Raw genomic sequence first — 19,771 nt, forward strand, 5'->3', positions numbered from 1 at the left:
ATTCTCGAACTGAACGGTTTTTGACCGGTATGGAATTGTTTAGGGAGGTAAGGGAGCAGAAATAAAGATCAAGGTGTTATATGAACCACCACGTTTCTTCATGGTAGTAAAATAGACTTTTTTTCATAAATAATCTTCAATGTATTACATATGTCTAGTAAAAAAAAAGTAGACATGTTGACGTGGTCAGCATGAGCTGAAAAATAGTGTCAGGCAATGACTCGTTAAATGGTAGTATATTGACAGATTAATTTGCAGTATTGCACAAAATTTTTTGGTTATCCCAAGATTGCTATGTCAATACACCATTAATTTGCAGTATTGCACAAAATTTTTTGGTTATCCCAAGATTGCTATGTCAATACACCATGAAAAGGATGTCATCGAGAAAAAAATATACCAGGAAAATGGGTGAAGCAGCTATCTGTCTGAAAGAAATACAAAGTATATTGACCCTTAGCTTAATTAACGTTCAGAACAGGCAAAATCTATCTTCCATATACACCGAGCTGCCAGCAAAATTCTGTACAATTTACAACGTTGCCCATTTTCTATGAGGCCCTCATGAATCATGAAGGTATTTGCCACTTAGTCCTACAGTACTGTACTCCTGAACCAAAAGGTGAATCATACATCGAGGTGCGCCAAGTTACAGCAGTGTAGGAATAGCTCATGCAAACCTCAAAGCAGTGATTGCCAGGAGACTTACGGCCCTGAAGAGAATATCATTCATGCTTCTTTGTATCTTCACAGCAACCTCATCCTCCAACTTCGTATCAACTGGGCCTCTAAATACGCTGGTGATCGTGTCCCGCAATCCATTTACCGCATGTGAGAGCCAGAAGAGCCCAAATCCAACGCCTGTGTGCAGCAGTCGGGAGGCGGCAAAAGGAGTCCTCCCGCCGATGGCAATCTTGCACACAACCGACAGAAGAACAGCCAGGCCAGTTCCAGCAATGCCAATAGAGCATTGTGTCAACAGTTCAGTGATCTCGGGACCTGCTTTCTTCAGTGAGAGAATTGTCGAGCTGTTGTCCTTGTCCAGAAGGATTGAAAAAAAAGCTTCGCTGGCATGGAAATAGTTATTCTGATACATGTCACGTTCATTGATGGTTTTTCCTTTCTGTTTCTTCTTCGATGGAGATTTTGCCTTCACACTTGCCTTGCTGAGTATCATAAAGAAATCATATTAACATGTGCACATGCCCTTGGATACCGTATAAACAACAGGTGCAATTCGCAATTTGCCATATCACAGTATATAAATTTCAAAATGAAATAATTTCCATGTGCATACTCAGGCAATTCAGTAAGGTTCACCTTCCAAGTTCCAAGGAATTGTTCCATGCAATGGTTAGCCCGGTAAAGTAAATTGAACAGCTGGGTTACAAAACTATCCATTGTGATACTACTGGTATAGCGACCATGCTATTTGGTATATAACACGAAACCTCACCAGTACATCAAGGTGTATATTTTAAAGTGGATACTCAAACAACAATGGCTTTGTTTCAAATGGTATTTGCTGATTTTCATAGGAAATCCTTAATACAAAATGCTAATTCTTTCTTTTGCACTTCGTGGGTGCATATGGGTCAGGGACTCCGCAATTAGATGCAACTAACATGTCACAATCAGAATTTGGAAGGAACACAGAATTGGCGTACTCTATGCCTAACCTATGGTGCAAGTGATTACCAAAGTAGTAAATATCAGGGAGGTATATGCTGTGGTAACCAGCAGGTCAAAGAATAAACATAGCAGCACCAGAGCTAGGCATGGAAGTTACCATAATTGAGTACACCATGAGAACAACAACATAATGAAGTAATACATAACTAAAGAAAGATGCACTACCTTTTTGGAGCATCAACTGCGGTGCTTGCTGATTTTGAATTGGATTGACTACTATTTCGGCCCCTTTTCCTGCTTGTGCAAAAAAACAAAATTCTATATCATGTAACTGACAGAAATAAAAATGGTATGCATCCTGTTAGAAATGTTATTTGTTCGGATATAAATTATTAACCATAATATTTTGAAGGGGTACAGAAATCAGAAACAATGGATAATTACTTCTAAACAAATCATTGTCAGGCAGAAGTGCAACCTCTAGAGATAATTTTAACATTGCATGCATTCAGTAGTTTCTACTTCTGTATGGCTATGGTAAATCACTCTTCTACGGTAAGTACATAATAGAGACAGTTTCCTAGTTCAAAAAGATAACATATGTGGTATGCATCCTGCTGAGCAGGAATGATTCCAAATGTCCAGTTACCCACGTGCCAGCATGTGCAGCTGACTAGGAATGATTTAAATACGACAACATCATGCAAACCGGACGTAACTAATGGGCCAGCTGCAGCAAGTTCGCACAGGATACATATGCTATACCAAGTTATACCAACTCTATAACTTCCGCTCAGTAAATGAATACGCCAATAATGACAAAATAAATTGATAAAGAGTCCATTCCCTTATACGAGAGTGGGGACTATGCATAACATAAACCTTAGTGAATGAGTGAATAAGATGACGAAAAGGGTTCACGTGGAGCATGATGCTTCCAATTATTACCTGTCGAAGTATGGAACTAAATATGCAGCCTTGCAACCACTTGGTTCTCGTTTAGGTACATTGAACTCTAAGAAAACCGAAAGTAAGTCTCTCATCTCCTCTCCACTGCCAGTGAAGATGACCCGGCCATTTTCATCTATAGCAAGGGCACCTTGGGACTGAGCAAATTCCAAAAGTGGATCAGGGATGATAAGTTGATTTTCTGATAGATACTGCAGAGGCTCCTCCAATCCAAACTCGTAGATGGATAACTTGTCATCAGGGATGATAAGTTGATTTTTTGCTAGATACTGCAGAGGCTCCTCCAATCCAAACTCATAGACAGATAACTTGTCATCAGAGGTATATGGTTGACCACACATATTAGCTGATAGCATCTGATGTCCCGTAAATTCAGTAAGCAAAGAGGCATCAAGTTCTTTGACATCAGGACCTGACATTAGAAACTTTAGGATTTTCTCTTGCCTTGCACACTGCTCAGCAATCCCAAGGCTAAGTCGAACCGAATCGGGGTGGGAATCTGTTACAAATAAATAAACAGGAGCCATCAGAGATTGAAACGCATGTAAAACTTGACTTTTACGGTGGATAAACTATGAACCAAAGGATAAACCACTTAGCGAAAGTTCATAATTAACCTTGGCCAGAACTGTGTATCATAGTGCCACAAACAGCCAACCTACTTGAAAAAGGCAGTGCGAGTCCAATAGACAACGTTTGACTTGCTACACAGACACGGCAATTGAAGTGTAAAGGAATGTTTTTGTACCACTTTTGTAGACGACGCGAAAAAAAGGTAGTATCAGTTTTGTAGACCGCAAGCTAAGGCTCGTGCAGCATGCTTCTTGTTGAATGCAGTGCAACTTCAGTCGACAATCTTCTGCGTGCAGCACAGAACAAAGCAGTCGACGTGTAGAGGTTTCTTTTTTTTGTCACTTTTTAAAAACCGCAAGCCACGGCTCATGCATCATGCTTCTCGCTTCTTTAAGTTCACAATCAGGTACTATTAATTATCGTTGCGTTCAGTAAATCAGAATACTTGCTGTTTACAGGAGAAAAGCAGGTTCCCTTTGCAAGAGAGTGCAGTGCCTAACTGCAAGTGCTAGTGTCACGATTTGACGCCGGGGTGTAACCTTTAATGAGGCAAAACGTTAAGCTCATGAGCAAATAGGCTCTGAAGCCGACTGCTGCAGCATCCAATGATCAAACGAGGCAAATATAGCAGCATGCAGCATCATATTCAGGAGACAGGGCGAGCCAGGCCATAACGGGTTTGTCTGGATTGCGAACCTTGCACGTCGATGAGCGCGGCGCTGTCGAAGGTCTGGTAGGCGGCGGCGGCAGCCTGGCCGATCCCGGGGACCATCATCTGCAGGGGCTGCTGCGCCTGGTAGGCGCCCTCGAGGAGGTGCTGCTGCGGGGAGAGCTGCACGGCGGCGCTTCTCCCCATGTCCTGCTGGGACCTCTTCCCCTGGAACGGCAGGACGCCATGGAGCTCCTGCACAGCCACACCACCATCATCAATTCATCATCCCGTCACGCACGGCGGCAAATCGGACGCGAGCAGAAGCCAACGCAGGCGGCGCGTAGAGGGTGGGCGCGTGCGAGGGAGCGTACCTTGGAGGGCGCGAGGATGACGGGGGAGGCAGATGCGGAGGCGAGGAGGGAGAGGTCGCCCACCATCGCTCGCGAGGAGCGGATAGAGCGAGGAGAAAGTAGAAACTCTCAGCGGCAGCAACAAGAAGGGAGGTGGTATGGGGAGGGGAGGGCGGGAGATAAATCGGCGGAGTTACCGATGGAACTGGTGGAGCCGGGGCGGGGCGGGCGGCGTGGAGGCGCGGAGGCCCCGAGAAAATGACCGGCAATTTTGCCCGGCGCGGCGTCGGGAGGGGAAATCGAGGGGATTTTCTCGGGGTTGGTCGGCCGTGGCTGTGGTTGGGTGGGTGAGGTGAGGTGGCCTCCCTTGCCCTTGTGGCGGAGGAGGAAGGTTCGCGAAGCGGACGGGAGTGCGGGGCACGGGAGGCGGAGACCGCGGGAATGTGTGGGCGCGGCCGCGGGTGGCTTGTGGCAGCCGCGCTGTCGACCGTCGACTGTCGACGGGGCGGCGATATTTTGCGGGCGCGGCCGACGGGGCGTCTTGGCGCCTGCCGACCGCCGAGGTGGATGTGCCGAATCTGATCGTCACGGATTCTCGGTTCACGGTGAACTCGTTACTCGTCATCCGTCGGGTGGGGCCATAGGAGACAGGGATGCCAGTTTTTTTTTGACAATGCTAACGCCCACATGTGTGGTGGGAGCCAAACCGCCCACACACCCTATAATATACAGATTACGCCATGTCACCGTATGCATGCATGTAGAAATCTTTTTTGATTTTCAATTTCTAAAATGTTTTATCTCTTAAATGAAAAATCAGATTGAAGATCCGTTTTCACCATTAAATACCTTGCGACGAGATCTTCGAAACTAGATCTCATATCGATATATTTCGGTGAATTTTTTTTAAGTTACCATGTTTATTGCACATGAATTGCCATGATATTTACATTGAAGTTGCCATGATATGTTTTAGCTATTTTCTTTTACATTTAAAAGTAAATTTTAACATATTATAAAACAGGGAATTAAGAAACTAGACTTGCCATGCACCATAAACTAAAATTGCCATGATACATGCATTTAAAATTGAAAAAAGTCCATTTTACTACCCTGAATAAAGTGGGTGGTTCACTTTACCCTCTGATCTTATTTTTGGCTTTTTCCACGCCCCCAAACAAACCAAAACCAGACAAAAAAACCCCTGGCTGGTTTGTCTCCACCCGCTGCTGATGTGGCAGTGGTCAACGGTGGTTTTTGACCTGAGTGGGGCCCCCTTGTCAGGTCTCTCTCTCTCTCCAGGCCGGATCCGCCGCCGCCCGAAGGAGCTCCCCCGGGCCCGAGCCACCCGCACCCCACCTCCCCCACCGCGTCGTCTAGGAGCCGGCGTCCTGCCAGAGAAGTCCCGTCCCACGCCGCCGCGAATCGACCCGCCGCTGCCCCGCCGACCCCGCCGGCCACGCCAGCCTGCCGCCGCGAACCACCCGCGCCCCACCTCCCTCCTCGCGTCACCAGGAGCCGCCAACCTCTGCCTGCCATCGTGCCGGCGTCCTACCAGAGGAGCCCGTCACGCGCCGCCGCGGATTGACCCGCCCCCCGCCGCCGCAGTCTCACCGATCCCGCCGGCCACGCCATCCCGCGGCCGCACGAGCCCGCCCCGAGTACCCACCGCTGGTGGTTGCCACCACCGCCTCTTGCCGACCCCGCCTGGCCCTGCTCTAGTCGCCGGCGGGTGCAGAGAGAAAAACCATCTGGAGAGAGAGAGACCTGACAAGGGGGCCCCACCCGGGTCAAAACCACCATTGACCACTGCCACATCAGCAACGGGTGGAGACAAACCAGCCAGGGGTATTTTTTCGGTTTTGGTTTGTTTGGGGGGTGGAAGATAAGGGGGTAAAGTGAACCACCCACTTTATTCAAGGTAGTAAAATGGATTTTTTTTCTTTAAAATTGTCATGGTTCATACAAAAAAATATTTTCATGGTTAAAGTACTGGAATTGCCATCATCAAAAAACTAAAATTGCCATGATCTACAAACTAAAATTGCCACATGGCAACTTTAGTTTAAGCACTATGGCAACTACAATGTAAACATCATGGCAACTTCTGGGGGAAAAAAATTCGTCGAAACATATCAACATGGGGTCTTGTTTCGAAGATCTCGTCGAGATGGATTTAATGGTGACAACGGATTTTTAATTAGGAGATAAAATATTTTTAAGCCGAAAACCAAAAAGATTTCTGCTGATGTCATCTATTCATACGTGGCAAAATGAGTGGTGATGGAGGCGTGTGGGCGATGTGCAAACGCCCACACGTGTGGGCGTTAGTTTTCCCGTTTTTTTCGTGGTGAAAACCAATGCTGTGCGAAACCTAATCTTCCTCGTGTGATACAGTTTGGTCTTCAAAAACCCTTCTTGGTTACGAACCGCTCCTCTTCTGAATCTTTTGCGTCTCCTCATAATTTTTCCATTTTTTCAGATCTCCTCACAACCTCTTACGAGCGTCCACAGCCCGACTTGACCAATCCGACCTCCTATGCGCCCGCGGACGCTCCCAGACGTGTCCGCGGACAGTGTCCAGTGTCCGGTCACATCTTAACCTTTTGTTTTTACAACCAGATACGTCGATTACAAAACCTCAAATCCATACGATTGATTGCATGCAACGTAGAAACTAGTCTAAATTTTCACCAACGACCGTCCTTGTTGTGCCGGCCATGTCCCTATTCGACGGCCGTCTAAGCCCCTTGAAGTGGGGGTGCAGTCGTCTGCGAGGTAAAGTACGACATGGGACACGCACCTGCTCATGGGACTCGGGGCGACGACGTCTACTATTCCCTACTATTCCTCGTCGGAGCGTGGCCTGCACGTCGCCGGTCGAAGTGAGGCCGACAATGGATCCGTCGTGGTTGGAGCCCGACAAGTCCACCACTACACGGTTGTGGCGCCATGGGTTGCCGTCACCCGTACAGGCACGGGAGAGTGCGACTCCGCCTCGCAAGCATCCACCGACGACTGGTCGTAAGTGCGGGCCTCTGAGTCAACGCGCTAACGGAGGGGCTCCGCATCCGCCACGGCGTTCGGTCGCTAGACAAAACGCACTGCCTCCGACGAGGCAGCGGCGACATGCCAAGCGCCATTTGGGTGGACGATATGGATTCCCGCTAGATCGAGTTCGACCACTGTCAGGCGTTCTCCTCACGGGTGCCGCAGAGGGCAACGCGGACGGCCATCTTCTCCTCGAGCTCGCATGGGATGAGCTCTGTGTCCTAAGATCGGGTGATGGTGGACTCGGATCCACTACCCGCCATGTCAGAGAAGGCCGGATGGGAGCTTGGGTGCGGAGTGGAGTGGCTAGGGTTTGGTCCCGGAAGCGGATGTAGACGAATATATGTGGGGTCAGGGTGGCCCAACGTGGGTCAAAACCACCATTGACCACTACCACATCAGCAGCGGGTGGAGACAAACCAGCCAGGTTTTTTTTTCCGGTTTTGGTTTGTTTGGGGGGTGGAAGAAGCTGAAAATAAGATCAGGGGGTAAAGTGAACCACCCACTTTATTCAAGGTAGTAAAATGGTTTTTTTCTTTAAAATTGTCATGGTTCATACAAAAAAATATTTTCATGGTTAAGTACTGGAATTGCCATCATCAAAAAACTAAAATTGCCATGATCTACAAACTAAAATTGCCACATGGCAACTTTAGTTTAAGCACTATGGCAACTTCTGGGCAAAAAAAATTTCATCGAAACATATCAACATGGGGTCTAGTTTTGAAGATCTCGTCGAGATGGATTTAATGGTGAAAACGGATTTTTAATTAGGAGATAAAACATTTTTAAGCCGAAAACCAAAAAGGTTTCTGCTGATGTCATCTATTCATACGTGGCAAAATGAGTGGTGATGGAGGCGTGTGGGCGATGTGCAAACGCCCACACGTGTGGGCGTTAGTTTTTCCGTTTTTTTTTCGTGGTGAAAACCAATGGTGTGCGAAACCTAATCTTCCTCGTGTGATACAGTTTGGTCTTCAAAAACCCTTCTTGGTTACGAACCGCTCCTCTTCTGAATCTTTTGTGTCTCCTCATAATTTTTCCATTTTTTCAGATCTCCTCACAACCTCTTACGAGCATCCACAGCCCGACTTGACCAATCCGACCTCCTATGCGCCCGCGGACGCTCCCAGACGTGTCCGCGGACAGTGTCCAGTGTCTGGTCACATCTTAACCTTTTGTTTTTACAACCAGATACGTCGATTACAAAACCTCAAATCCATACGATTGATTGCATGCAACGTAGAAACTAGTCTAAATTTTCACCAACGACCGTCCTTGTTGTGCCGGCCATGTCCATATTCGACGGCCGTCTAAGCCCCTTGATCTGGGCAAAAAAAAATTTCGTCGAAACATATCAACATGGGGTCTAGTTTTGAAGATCTCGTCGAGACGGATTTAATGGTGAAAACGGATTTTTAATTAGGAGATAAAACATTTTTAAGCCGAAAACCAAAAAGATTTCTGCTGATGTCATCTATTCATACGTGGCAAAATGAGTGGTGATGGAAGCGTGTGGGCGATGTGCAAACGCCCACACGTGTGGGCGTTAGTTTTTCCCTTTTTTCGTGGTGAAAACCAACGCTGTGCGAAACCTAATCTTCCTCGTGTGATACAGTTTGGTCTTCAAAAACCCTTCTTGGTTACGAACCGCTCCTCTTCTGAATCTTTTGCGTCTCCTCATAATTTTTCCATTTTTTCAGATCTCCTCACAACCTCTTACGAGCGTCCACAACCCGACTTGGCCAATCCGACCTCCTATGCGCCCGCGGACGCTCCCAGACGTGTCCGCGGACAGTGTCCAGTGTCCGGTCACATCTTAACCTTTTGTTTTTACAACCGGATACGTCGATTACAAAACCTCAAATCCATACGATTGATTGCATGCAACGTAGAAACTAGTCTAAATTTTCACCAATGACCGTCCTTGTTGTGCCGGCCATGTCCATATTCGACGGCCGTCTAAGCCCCTTGAAGTGGGGGTGCAGTCGTCTGCGAGGTAAAGTACGACATGGGACACGCACCTGCTCATGGGACTCGGGGCGACGACGTCTCATATTCCCTACTATTCCTCGTCGGAGCGTGGCCTGCACGTCGCCGGTCGAAGTGAGGCCGACAATGGATCCGTTGTGGTTGGAGTCCGACAAGTCCACCACTACGCGGTTGTGGCGCCATGGGTTGCCGTCACCCGTACATGCACGGGAGAGTGCGACTCTGCCTCGCAAGCAGCCACCGACGACTGGTCGTAAGTGCGGGCCTCTGAGTCAACGCGCTAACCGAGGGGCTCCGCATCCGCCACGGCGTTCGGTCGCTAGAAAAAACACACTCCCTCCGACGAGGCAGCGGCGACATGCCAAGCGCCATTTGGGTGGACGATATGGATTCCCGCTAGATCGAGTCCAACCACTGTCGGGCGTTCTCCTCACGGGTGCCGCAGAGGGCAACGCGGACGGCCATCTTCTCCTCGAGCCTGCATGGGATGAGCTCTGTCTCCTAAGATCGGGTGATGGTGGACTCGGATCCACTACCCGCCATGTCAGAGAAGGCCGGATGGGAGCTTGGGTGCGGAGTGGAGTGGCTAGGGTTTGGTCCCGGAAGCGGATGTAGACGAATATATGTGGGGTCGGGGTGGCCCAGCGTGGGCCGGATCTGACATGTCAGACGTGCCCGGGCGTGCCCGGGCCTCCCCATGTCCGCCCCAGATTTGGGCTGGATATAAGGGGTGATGTTTAGCCCGAGCATTTGAGGCCGGTATGAGGCGTCCATTAAAGGAAATATGCCCTAGAGGCAATAATAAAGTTGTTATTTATATTTCCTTATATCATGATAAATGTTTATTATTCATGCTAGAATTGTATTAACCGGAAACTTAGTACATGTGTGAATATATAGACAAACTAAGTGTCACTAGTATGCCTCTACTTGACTAGCTCGTTGAATCAAAGATGGTTAAGTTTCCTAGCCATAGACATGAGTTGTCATTTGATTAACGGGATCACATCATTAGAGAATGATGTGATTGACTTGACCCATTCCGTTAGCTTAGCACTTGATCGTTTAGTTTACGGCTATTGCTTTCTTCATGACTTATACATATTCCTATGACTATGAGATTATGCAACTCCCGAATACCGGAGGAACACCTTGTGTGCTACCAAACATCACAACGTAACTGGGTGATTATAAAGGTGCTCTACAGGTGTCTCCGATGGTGTTTGTGGAGTTGGCATAGATCAAGAATAGGATTTGTCACTCTGATTGTCGGAGAGGTATCTCTGGGCCCTCTCGGTAATGCACATCACTATAAGCCTAGCAAGCAATGTGACTAATGAGTTAGTTGCAGGATAATGCATTACGGAACAGTAAAGAGACTTGCCGGTAACGAGATTGAGCTAGGTATTGAGATACCGACGATCGAATCTCGAGCAAGTACCATACCGATGACAAAGGGAACAACGTATGTTGTTATACGGTTTGACCGATAAAGATCTTCGTAGAATATGTAGGAACCAATATGAGCATCCAGGTTCCGCTATTGGTTATTGACCGGAGACATGTCTCGGTCATGTCTACATAGTTCTCGAACCCATAGGGTCCGCACGCTTAAAGTTCTGTGACGATCGGTATTATGAGTTTATCTTCGTAGAATATGTAGGAACCAATATGAGCATCCAGGTTCCGCTATTGGTTATTGACCGGAGACATGTCTCGGTCATGTCTACATAGTTCTCGAACCCGTAGGGTCCGCACGCTTAAAGTTCTGTGATGATCGGTATTATGAGTTTATATGTTTTGATGTACCGAAGGTAGTTCGGAGTCCCGGATATGATCACGGACATGACGAGGATTCTCGAAATGGTCGAGACATAAAGATTGATATATTGGAAGCCTACATTTGGACATCGGAAGAGTTCCGGGTGAAATCGGGATTTTACCGGAGTGCCGGAGAGGTTACGGAACCCCCCGGGGGTTAATGGGCCTTGTTGGGCCCTAGTGGAGAGAGAGAGACGGGCCGGCCAGGGCAGGCCGCATGCCCCCTCCCCCTCTGGTCTGAATTGGACTAGGAGGGGGGGGGGCGGCGCCCCCCCCTTTCCTTCTCCTTCTCCCGCTTCCTTTCCCCCTCCTAGTAGGAGTAGGAAAGAGGGGAGTCCTACTCCTACTAGGAGGAGGACTCCTCCTCCTGGCGCGCCCTACAGGGCCGGCCGGCCTCCCCCCTTGATCCTTTATATACGGGGGCAGGGGGCACCCTAGAACACACAAGTTGATCATTGATCTCTTGCAGCCGTGTGTGGTGCCCCCTCCACCATAATCCACCTCGGTCATATCGTAGCGGTGCTTAGGTGAAGCCCTGCGTCGGTAGCTTCATCAGCATCGTCACCACGCCGTCGTGCTGACGAAACTCTCTCTCAAGCTCTACTGGATCGTGAGTTCGCGGGACGTCACCGAGCTGAACGTGTGCTGAACGCGGAGGTGCCGTACGTTCGGTACTGAGGATCGGTCGATCGTGAAGACGTACAACTACATCAACCGCGTTGTCATAACGCTTCCGCTTAACGGTCTACGAGGGTACATGGACAACACTCTCCCCTCTCGTTGCTATGCATCACCATGATCTTGCGTGTGCGTAGGATTTTTTTTTTGAAATTACTACGTTCCCAACAGTGGCATCCGAGCTAGGTTTATGCGTAGATGTTATATGCATGAGTAGAACACAAGTGAGTTGTGGGCGATACAAGTCATACTGCTTACCAGCATGTCATACTTTGGTTCGGCGGTATTGTTGGATGAAGCGGCCCGGACCGACATTACGTGTACGCTTACGCGAGACTGGTTCTACCGACGTGCTTAGCACACAGGTGGCTGGCGAGTGTCAGTTTCTCCAACTTTAGTTGAACCGAGTGTGACTACGCCCGGTCCTTGAGAAGGTTAAAACATCACTAACTTGATGAACTATCGTTGTGGTTTTGATGCATAGGTAAGAACGGTTCTTGCTCAGCCCGTAGCAGCCACGTAAAACTTGCAACAACAAAGTAGAGGACGTCTAACTTGTTTTTGCAGGGCATGTTGTGATGTGATATGGTCAAGACATGATGCTATATTTATTGTATGAGATGATCATGTTTTGTAACGGAGTTATCGGCAACTGGCAGGAGCCATATGGTTGTCGCTTTATTGTATGCAATGCAATCGCCCTGTAATTGCTTTACTTTATCACTAAGCGGTAGCGATAGTCGTAGAAGCAATAGTTGGCGAGACGACAACGATGCTACGATGGAGATCAAGGTGTCACGCCGGTGACAATGGTGATCATGATGGTGCTTTGGAGATGGAGATCAAAGGCACAAGATGATGATGGCCATATCATATCACTTATATTGATTGCATGTGATGTTTATCCTTTATGCATCTTATTCTGCTTTGTTTAACGGTAGCATTATAAGATGATCTCTCACTAAATTTCAAGGTAAAAGTGTTCTCCCTGAGCATGCACCGTTGCCAAAGTTTGTCGTGCCGAGACACCACGTGATGATCGGGTGTGATAAGCTCAACGTTCATCTACAACGGGTGTAAGATAGTTTTGCACACGCAGAATACTCGGGTTAAACTTGACGAGCCTAGCATATGCAGACATGGCCTCAGAACACTGAGACCGAAAGGTCGAGCGTGAATCATATAGTAGATATGATCAACATAGTGATGTTCACCATTGAAAACTACTCCATCTCACGTGATGATCGGTTATGGTTTAGTTGATATGGATCACGTGATCACTTAGATGATTTGAGGGATATCTATCTAAGTGGGAGTTCTTAAGTAATATGATTAATTGAACTTAAATTTATCATGAACTTAGTACCTGATAGTATTTTGCTTGTCTATGTTGTTTTAGATAGATGGCCCGTGTTGTTGTTCCATTGAATTTTAATGCGTTCCTTGAGAATGCAAAGTTGAAAGATGACGGTAGCAATTACACGGACTGGGTCCGTAACTTGAGGATTATCCTCATTGCTGCACAGAAGAATTACGTCCTGGAAGCACCGCTGGGTGCCAGGCCTGCTGCAGATGCAACTAACGATGTTAAGAACGTCTGGTAGAGCAAAGCTGATGACTACTCGATAGTTCAGTGTGCCATGCTTTACGGCTTAGAACCGGGGCTTCAATGACGTTTTGAACGTCATGGAGCATATGAGATGTTCCAGGAGTTGAAGTTAATATTTCAAGCAAATGCCCGGATTGAGAGATATGAAGTCTCCAATAAGTTCTACAGCTGCAAGATGGAGGAGAACAGTTCTGTCTGTGAACATATACTCAAAATGTCTGGGTATAACAATCACTTGATTCAACTGGGAGTTAATCTTCCGGATGGTAGTGTCATTGACAGAATTCTTCAATCACTGCCACCAAGCTACAAGAGCTTCGTGATGAACTATAATATGCAAGGGATGGATAAGACAATTCCCGAGCTCTTCGCAATGCTAAAGGCTGTGGAGGTAGAAATCAAAAAGGAGCATCAAGTGTTGATGGTCAATAAGACCACCAGTTTCAAGAAAAATGTTAAAGGGAAGAAGAAGGGGAACTTCAAGAAGAACGGCAAACAAGTTGCTGCTCAAGAGAAGAAACCTAAGTCTGGACCTAAGCCTGAGACTGAGTGCTTCTACTGCAAACAGACTGGTCACTGGAAGCGGAACCGCCCCAAGTATTTGGCAGATAAGAAGGATGGCAAGGTGAACAAAGGTATATGTGATATACATGTTATTGATGTGTACCTTACTAGAGCTCGCAGTAGCACCTGGGTATTTGATACTGGTTCTGTTGCTAATATTTGCAACTCGAAACAGGGACTACGGATTAAGCGAAGACTGGCTAAGGACGAGGTGACGATGCGCATGGGAAATGGTTCCAAAGTCGATGTGATCGCCGTTGGCACGCTACCTCTACATCTACCTTCGGGATTAGTTTTAGACCTGAATAATTGTTATTTGGTGCCAGTGTTAAGCATGAACATTATATCTGGATCTTGTTTGATGCGAGACGGTTATTCATTTAAAACTGAGAATAATGGTTGTTCTATTTATATGAGTAATATCTTTTATGGTCATGCACCCTCGAAGAGTGGTCTATTTGTGATGAATATCGATAGTAGTGATACACATATTCATAATGTTGAAGCCAAAAGATGCAGAGTTGATAATGATAGTGCAACTTATTTGTGGCACTGCCGTTTGGGTCATATGGTGTAAAGCGCATGAAGAAAGTCCATACCGATGGACTTCTGGAATCACTTGATTATGAATCACTTGGTACTTGCGAACCATGCCTCATGGGCAAGATGACTAAAACGCCGCTCTCTGGAACAATGGAGCGAGCAACAGATTTGTTGGAAATCATACATACTGATGTATGTGGTCCGATGAATATTGAGGCTCGCGGTGGGTATCGTTATTTTCTCACCTTCACAGATGATTTGAGCAGATATGGGTATATCTACTTAATGAAACATAACTCTGAAACATTTGAAAAGTTCAAAGAATTTCAGAGTGAAGTGGAAAATCATCGTAACAAGAAAATAAAGTTTCTACGATCTGATCGTGGAGGAGAATATTTGAGTTACGAGTTTGGTCTACATTTGAAACAATGCGGAATAGTTTCGCAACTCACGCCACCCGGAACACCACAGTGTAATGGTGTGTCCGAACGTCGTAATCGTACTCTACTAGATATGGTGCGATCTATGATGTCTCTTACTGATTTACCGCTATCGTTTTGGGGTTATGCTTTAGAGATGACTGCATTCACGTTAAATAGGGCACCATCTAAATCCGTTGAGACGACGCCTTATGAACTGTGGTTTGGGAAGAAACCAAAGTTGTTGTTTCTTAAAGTTTGGAGGTGCGATGCTTATATGAAAAGCTTCAACCTGATAAGGTCGAACCCAAATCAGAAAAATGTGTCTTCATAGGATACCCAAAGGAGACTGTTGGGTACACCTTCTATCACAGATCCGAAGGCAAGACATTCGTTGCTAAGAATGGATCCTTTCTAAAGAAGGAGTTTCTCTCGAAAGAAGTGAGTGGGAGGAAAGTAGAACTTGATGAGGTAACTGTACCTGCTCCCTTATTGGAAAGTTGTTCATCACAGAAACCGTTTTCTGTCACACCTACACCAATTAGTGAGGAAGTTAATGATGTTGATCATGAATTTTCAGATCAAGTTACTATCGAACCTCGTAGGTCAACTAGAGTAAGATTCGCACCAGAGTGGTATGGTAATCCTATTCTGGAGGTCATGTTACTTGACCAAGGCGAACCTACGAACTATGAAGAAGCGATGGTGAGCCCAGATTCCGCAAAATGGCTTGAGGCCATGAAATCTGAGATGGGATCCATGTATGAGAACAAAGTATGGACTTTGGTTGACTTGCCCGATGATCGGCAAGCCATAGAGAATAAATGGATCTTCAAGAAGAAGACTGACGCTGACGGTAATGTTACTGTCTACAAAGCTCGACTTGTTGTGAAAGGTTTTCGACAAGTTCAAGGAGTTGACTATGATGAGAGTTTCTCACCCGTAGCGATGCTTAAGTCTGTCCGAATCATGTTAGCAATTGCCGCATTTTATGATTATGAAATTTGGCAAATGGATGTCAAAACTGCATTCCTGAATGGATTTCTGGAAGAAGAGTTGTATATGATGCAACCTGAAAATTTTATCGATCCTAAAGGTGCTAACAAAATGTGCAAGCTCCAGCAATCCATCTATGGACTGGTGCAAGCATCTCAGAGTTGGAATATACGCTTTGATGAGTTGATCAAAGCATATAATTTTATACAGACTTGCGGTGAAGCCTGTATTTACAAGAAAGTGAGTGGGAGCACTAAAGTTTTCTGATAAGTATATGTGAAAGACATATTGTTGATCGGAAATGATGTAGATTTTTCTGGAAAGCATCAAGGAGAGTTTGAAAGGAGTTTTTCAAAGAAAGACCTCGGTAAAGCTGCTTACATATTGAGCATCAAGATCTATAGAGATAGATCAAACCGCTTGATAAGTTTTTCAATGAGTACATACCTTGACAAAATTTTGAAGTAGTTCAAAATGGAACAGTCAAAGAAGGAGTTCTTGCCTATGTTGCAAGGTGTGAATTTGAGTAAAGACTCAAAACCCGACCACGGCAGAAAGTAGAAAGAGAATGAAAAGTCATTCCCTATGCCTCAGACATAGGTTCTATAAAGTATGCCATGATGTGTACCAGACCTATTGTGTACCTCACCATAAGTTTGGCAAGAGGGTACAATAGTGATCCAGGAGTGGATCACTGGACAACGGTCAAAATTATCCTTAGTGGAATAAGGATATGTTTCTCGATTATGGAGGTGACAAAAGGTTCGTCGTAAAGGGTTACGTCGATGCAAGTTTTGACACTGATCCAGATGAATCTAAGTCTCAATCTGGATACATATTGAAAGTGGGTGCAATTAGCTAGAGTAGCTCCGTGCAGAGCATTGTTGACATAGAAATTTGCAAAATACATACGGATCTGAATATGGCAGACCCGTTGACTAAACTTCTCTCACAAGCAAAACATGATCACACTTTAATGCTCTTGTGTGTTAATCACATAGTGATGTGAACTAGATTATTGACTCTAGTAAACCTTTTTGAGTGTTGGTCACATGGCGATGTGAACTATGGGTGTTAATCACATGGTGATGTGAACTATTGGAATTAAATCACATGGTGATGTGAACTAGATTATTGACTCTAGAGCAAGTGGGAGACTCAAGGAAATATGCCCTAGAGGCAATAATAAATTTGTTATTTATATTTCCTTATATCATGATAAATGTTTATTATTCATGCTAGAATTGTATTAACCGGAAACTTAGTACATGTGTGAATATATAGACGAACTAAGTGTCACTAGTATGCCTCTACTTGACTAGCTCGTTGAATCAAAGATGGTTAAGTTTCCTAGCCATAGACATGAGTTGTCATTTGATTAACGGGATCACATCATTAGAGAATGATGTGATTGACTTGACCCATTCCGTTAGCTTAGCACTTGATCATTTAGTTTACGGCTATTGCTTTCTTCATGACTTATACATATTCCTATGACTATGAGATTATCCAACTCCCGAATACCGGAGGAACACCTTGTGTGCTACCAAACATCACAACGTAACTGGGTGACTATAAAGGTGCTCTACAGGTGTCTCTGATGGTGTTCGTGGAGTTGGCATAGATCAAGAATAGGATTTGTCACTCCGATTGTCGGAGAGGTATCTCTGGGCCCTCTCGGTAATGCACATCACTATAAGCCTTGCAAGCAATGTGACTAATGAGTTAGTTGCAGGATGATGCATTACGAAACGAGTAAAGAGACTTGCCGGTAACGAGATTGAGCTAGGTATTGAGATATCGACGATCGAATCTCGAGCAAGTAACATACCGATGACAAAGGGAACAACGTATGTTGTTATACGGTTTGACCGATAAAGATCTTCGTAGAATATGTAGGAACCAATATGAGCATCCAGGTTCCGCTATTTGTTATTGACCGGAGACATGTCTCGGTCATGTCTACATAGTTCTCGAACCCGTAGGGTCACGCTTAAAGTTCTGTGATGATCGGTTATGAGTTTATATGTTTTGATGTACCGAAGGTAGTTCGGAGTCCCGGATATGATCACAGACATGACAAGGAGTCTTGAAATGGTCGAGACATAAAGATTGATATATTGGGAGGCTACATTTGGACATCGGAAGAGTTCCGGGTGAAATCCGGATTTTACCGGAGTGCCGGAGGGGTTACCGGAACCCCCCGGGGGTTAATGGGCCTTGTTGGACCCTAGTGGAGAGAGAGAGAGGGGCCGGCCAGGGCAGGCCGCACGCCCCCTCCCCCTCTGGTCCGAATTGGACTAGGAGGGGGGGCGGCACCCCCCTTTCCTTCTCCTTCTCCCCCTTCCTTTCCCCCTCCTAGTAGGAGTAGGAAAGAGGGGAGTCCTACTCCTACTATGTGACAGCCTGGATTTTGCCTTCTATCTCTTTTCCGGACTTGGTTTTTATCGTTGTTTTTGCCCTGATTTGATTTGGAGTTTGAATCATTTCAAATGGACTTGTCACTTGGGCATATCCTTGACTTTCACCCGAGTGACCTATCTACTTTATTCCTCTGATAAATCCTCAAAATAATCAAATGAATATTTTTCATAAAAGAAAAATATTCATTTTTCTCTCTAAAACTCACTTCAGAAACTTGTGCTCCAAAGCATCCTCAATTTTTCTTGCTCAGAAAAATCTGAGATAATTCCTAAATATTCTTAGAACCTTAGCACACCTTCCCATGAAAAAATATTGCACCACTCTGTAGAAAATCATTTCTATTCTGGCCCAAACTTCCAGTTTGTACAACAAGTACATTTTTCCTTGAGCTTTTAGCCTTGATCTTTCTTGAGCTTAAACACCCTCCTAAGAAACCCTAAACCCCAGGAGATCAGCCCTAATGGCCTTCTAGAAGGTGACCAAACTTGGCGACCAAGTTTCTGGACAGAAACTTGTCAGCTTAGTGGAGTCATGTCTGGTCGGCCTGGGCATGAACCATCACCTCTCCTAGACTAAACACTGCACGGTCGAATGCGTAGACAAGGTTTGGCTGCTCCTGGGCGTCGTTTTGACCATGCTAGCTTGGTAACCGCGCGAGGACACGGCGCCTGGCAGCGTCTCGACGCGCTCTGGCTGGCGCCTTGCCCTCTGTTTCGCGCGTGCTCATTCTAGCGCTCGCCGCCGACTGCCGCACCGCGCCACAAGCCCCGACCCATCACCCTTGACCGCTCCCTGGTGCTCGCCGACGCCGGAGCTGCCGCCACAAGCACGGGCGCATCGCGGCCAAAACGCCATAGTGCGCGTGTGCGCTTGTCCTCTTCCCCAACCGCCTCCTGTGCTCGTCCGCGAGCGTGGGCAAGCTCCTGCGTCGACGCTGAGCCTTTGCCCCCTCGCCTGGGAGCTTCTCATCGCCGTTCACCGCGTGTCCAGAGAGCTCCGGCGGCGACACGTTTCCCCCTTGCTCCGGCTATATAAAGCGACCCCGCCTCGAATCCTGGCCAAGCACCACTCCACACAACCCCCACAAACACGTAGAACGACCGCAGCTCGGTTGAGCAGGCCTCTCACCGCCGCCCCGACCCGAGGACTCCGGCGATCCCCGCAGGCCAGCCGCCGCTCTCCAGGGCCTCTCGAGCTCAAGCAGCTGCTTGGGCGGGGCCTTGGTGGTCTGTTGGTGCTGCCTAGATGCCACCAAGCCCTCGGAGCCGCCCCTAGCCTTCGTCTTCAACCTCTCTGGCGAAACCCGTCCGCCACCGTAGCTTGCGAGCTCAACCTCGAGCAGCTCCGTCCTTCTCTCGCCAAGCCACGGGTACGGGCAGGTGCGCCTCGAGCCCCGCTTCAATCCTATCCCTCTAGCCTAGCCCCAAACCCCCTCGTCGCCGGCAAAAGCTCCGGCGAAGCTCCGCCTCTCTCTGATCTCGCTCGCCCCCTCTCTCTC

At 46.9% G+C, this 19,771-nt stretch overlaps 1 protein-coding gene across 1 annotated transcript; it reads right to left on the reverse strand.

The window, feature by feature from the left end:
* Window positions 1-425: 425 nt before the first annotated feature.
* On the reverse strand, window positions 426-4,689 carry LOC109746720 (uncharacterized). The gene is made up of 5 exons (XM_020305822.4): window positions 4,198-4,689; window positions 3,871-4,078; window positions 2,581-3,100; window positions 1,858-1,926; window positions 426-1,166 (listed from the first exon to the last, which is right to left on the reverse strand). Exons 1-5 carry the CDS (start codon window positions 4,261-4,263, stop codon window positions 671-673), a joined length of 1,359 nt encoding a protein of 452 aa, XP_020161411.1. The 5' UTR covers window positions 4,264-4,689; the 3' UTR covers window positions 426-670.
* Window positions 4,690-19,771: the final 15,082 nt, after the last annotated feature.

The sequence above is a fragment of the Aegilops tauschii genome, chromosome 1 (genome assembly GCF_002575655.3).
Source record: "Aegilops tauschii subsp. strangulata cultivar AL8/78 chromosome 1, Aet v6.0, whole genome shotgun sequence".
NCBI lineage: Eukaryota > Viridiplantae > Streptophyta > Magnoliopsida > Poales > Poaceae > Aegilops > Aegilops tauschii.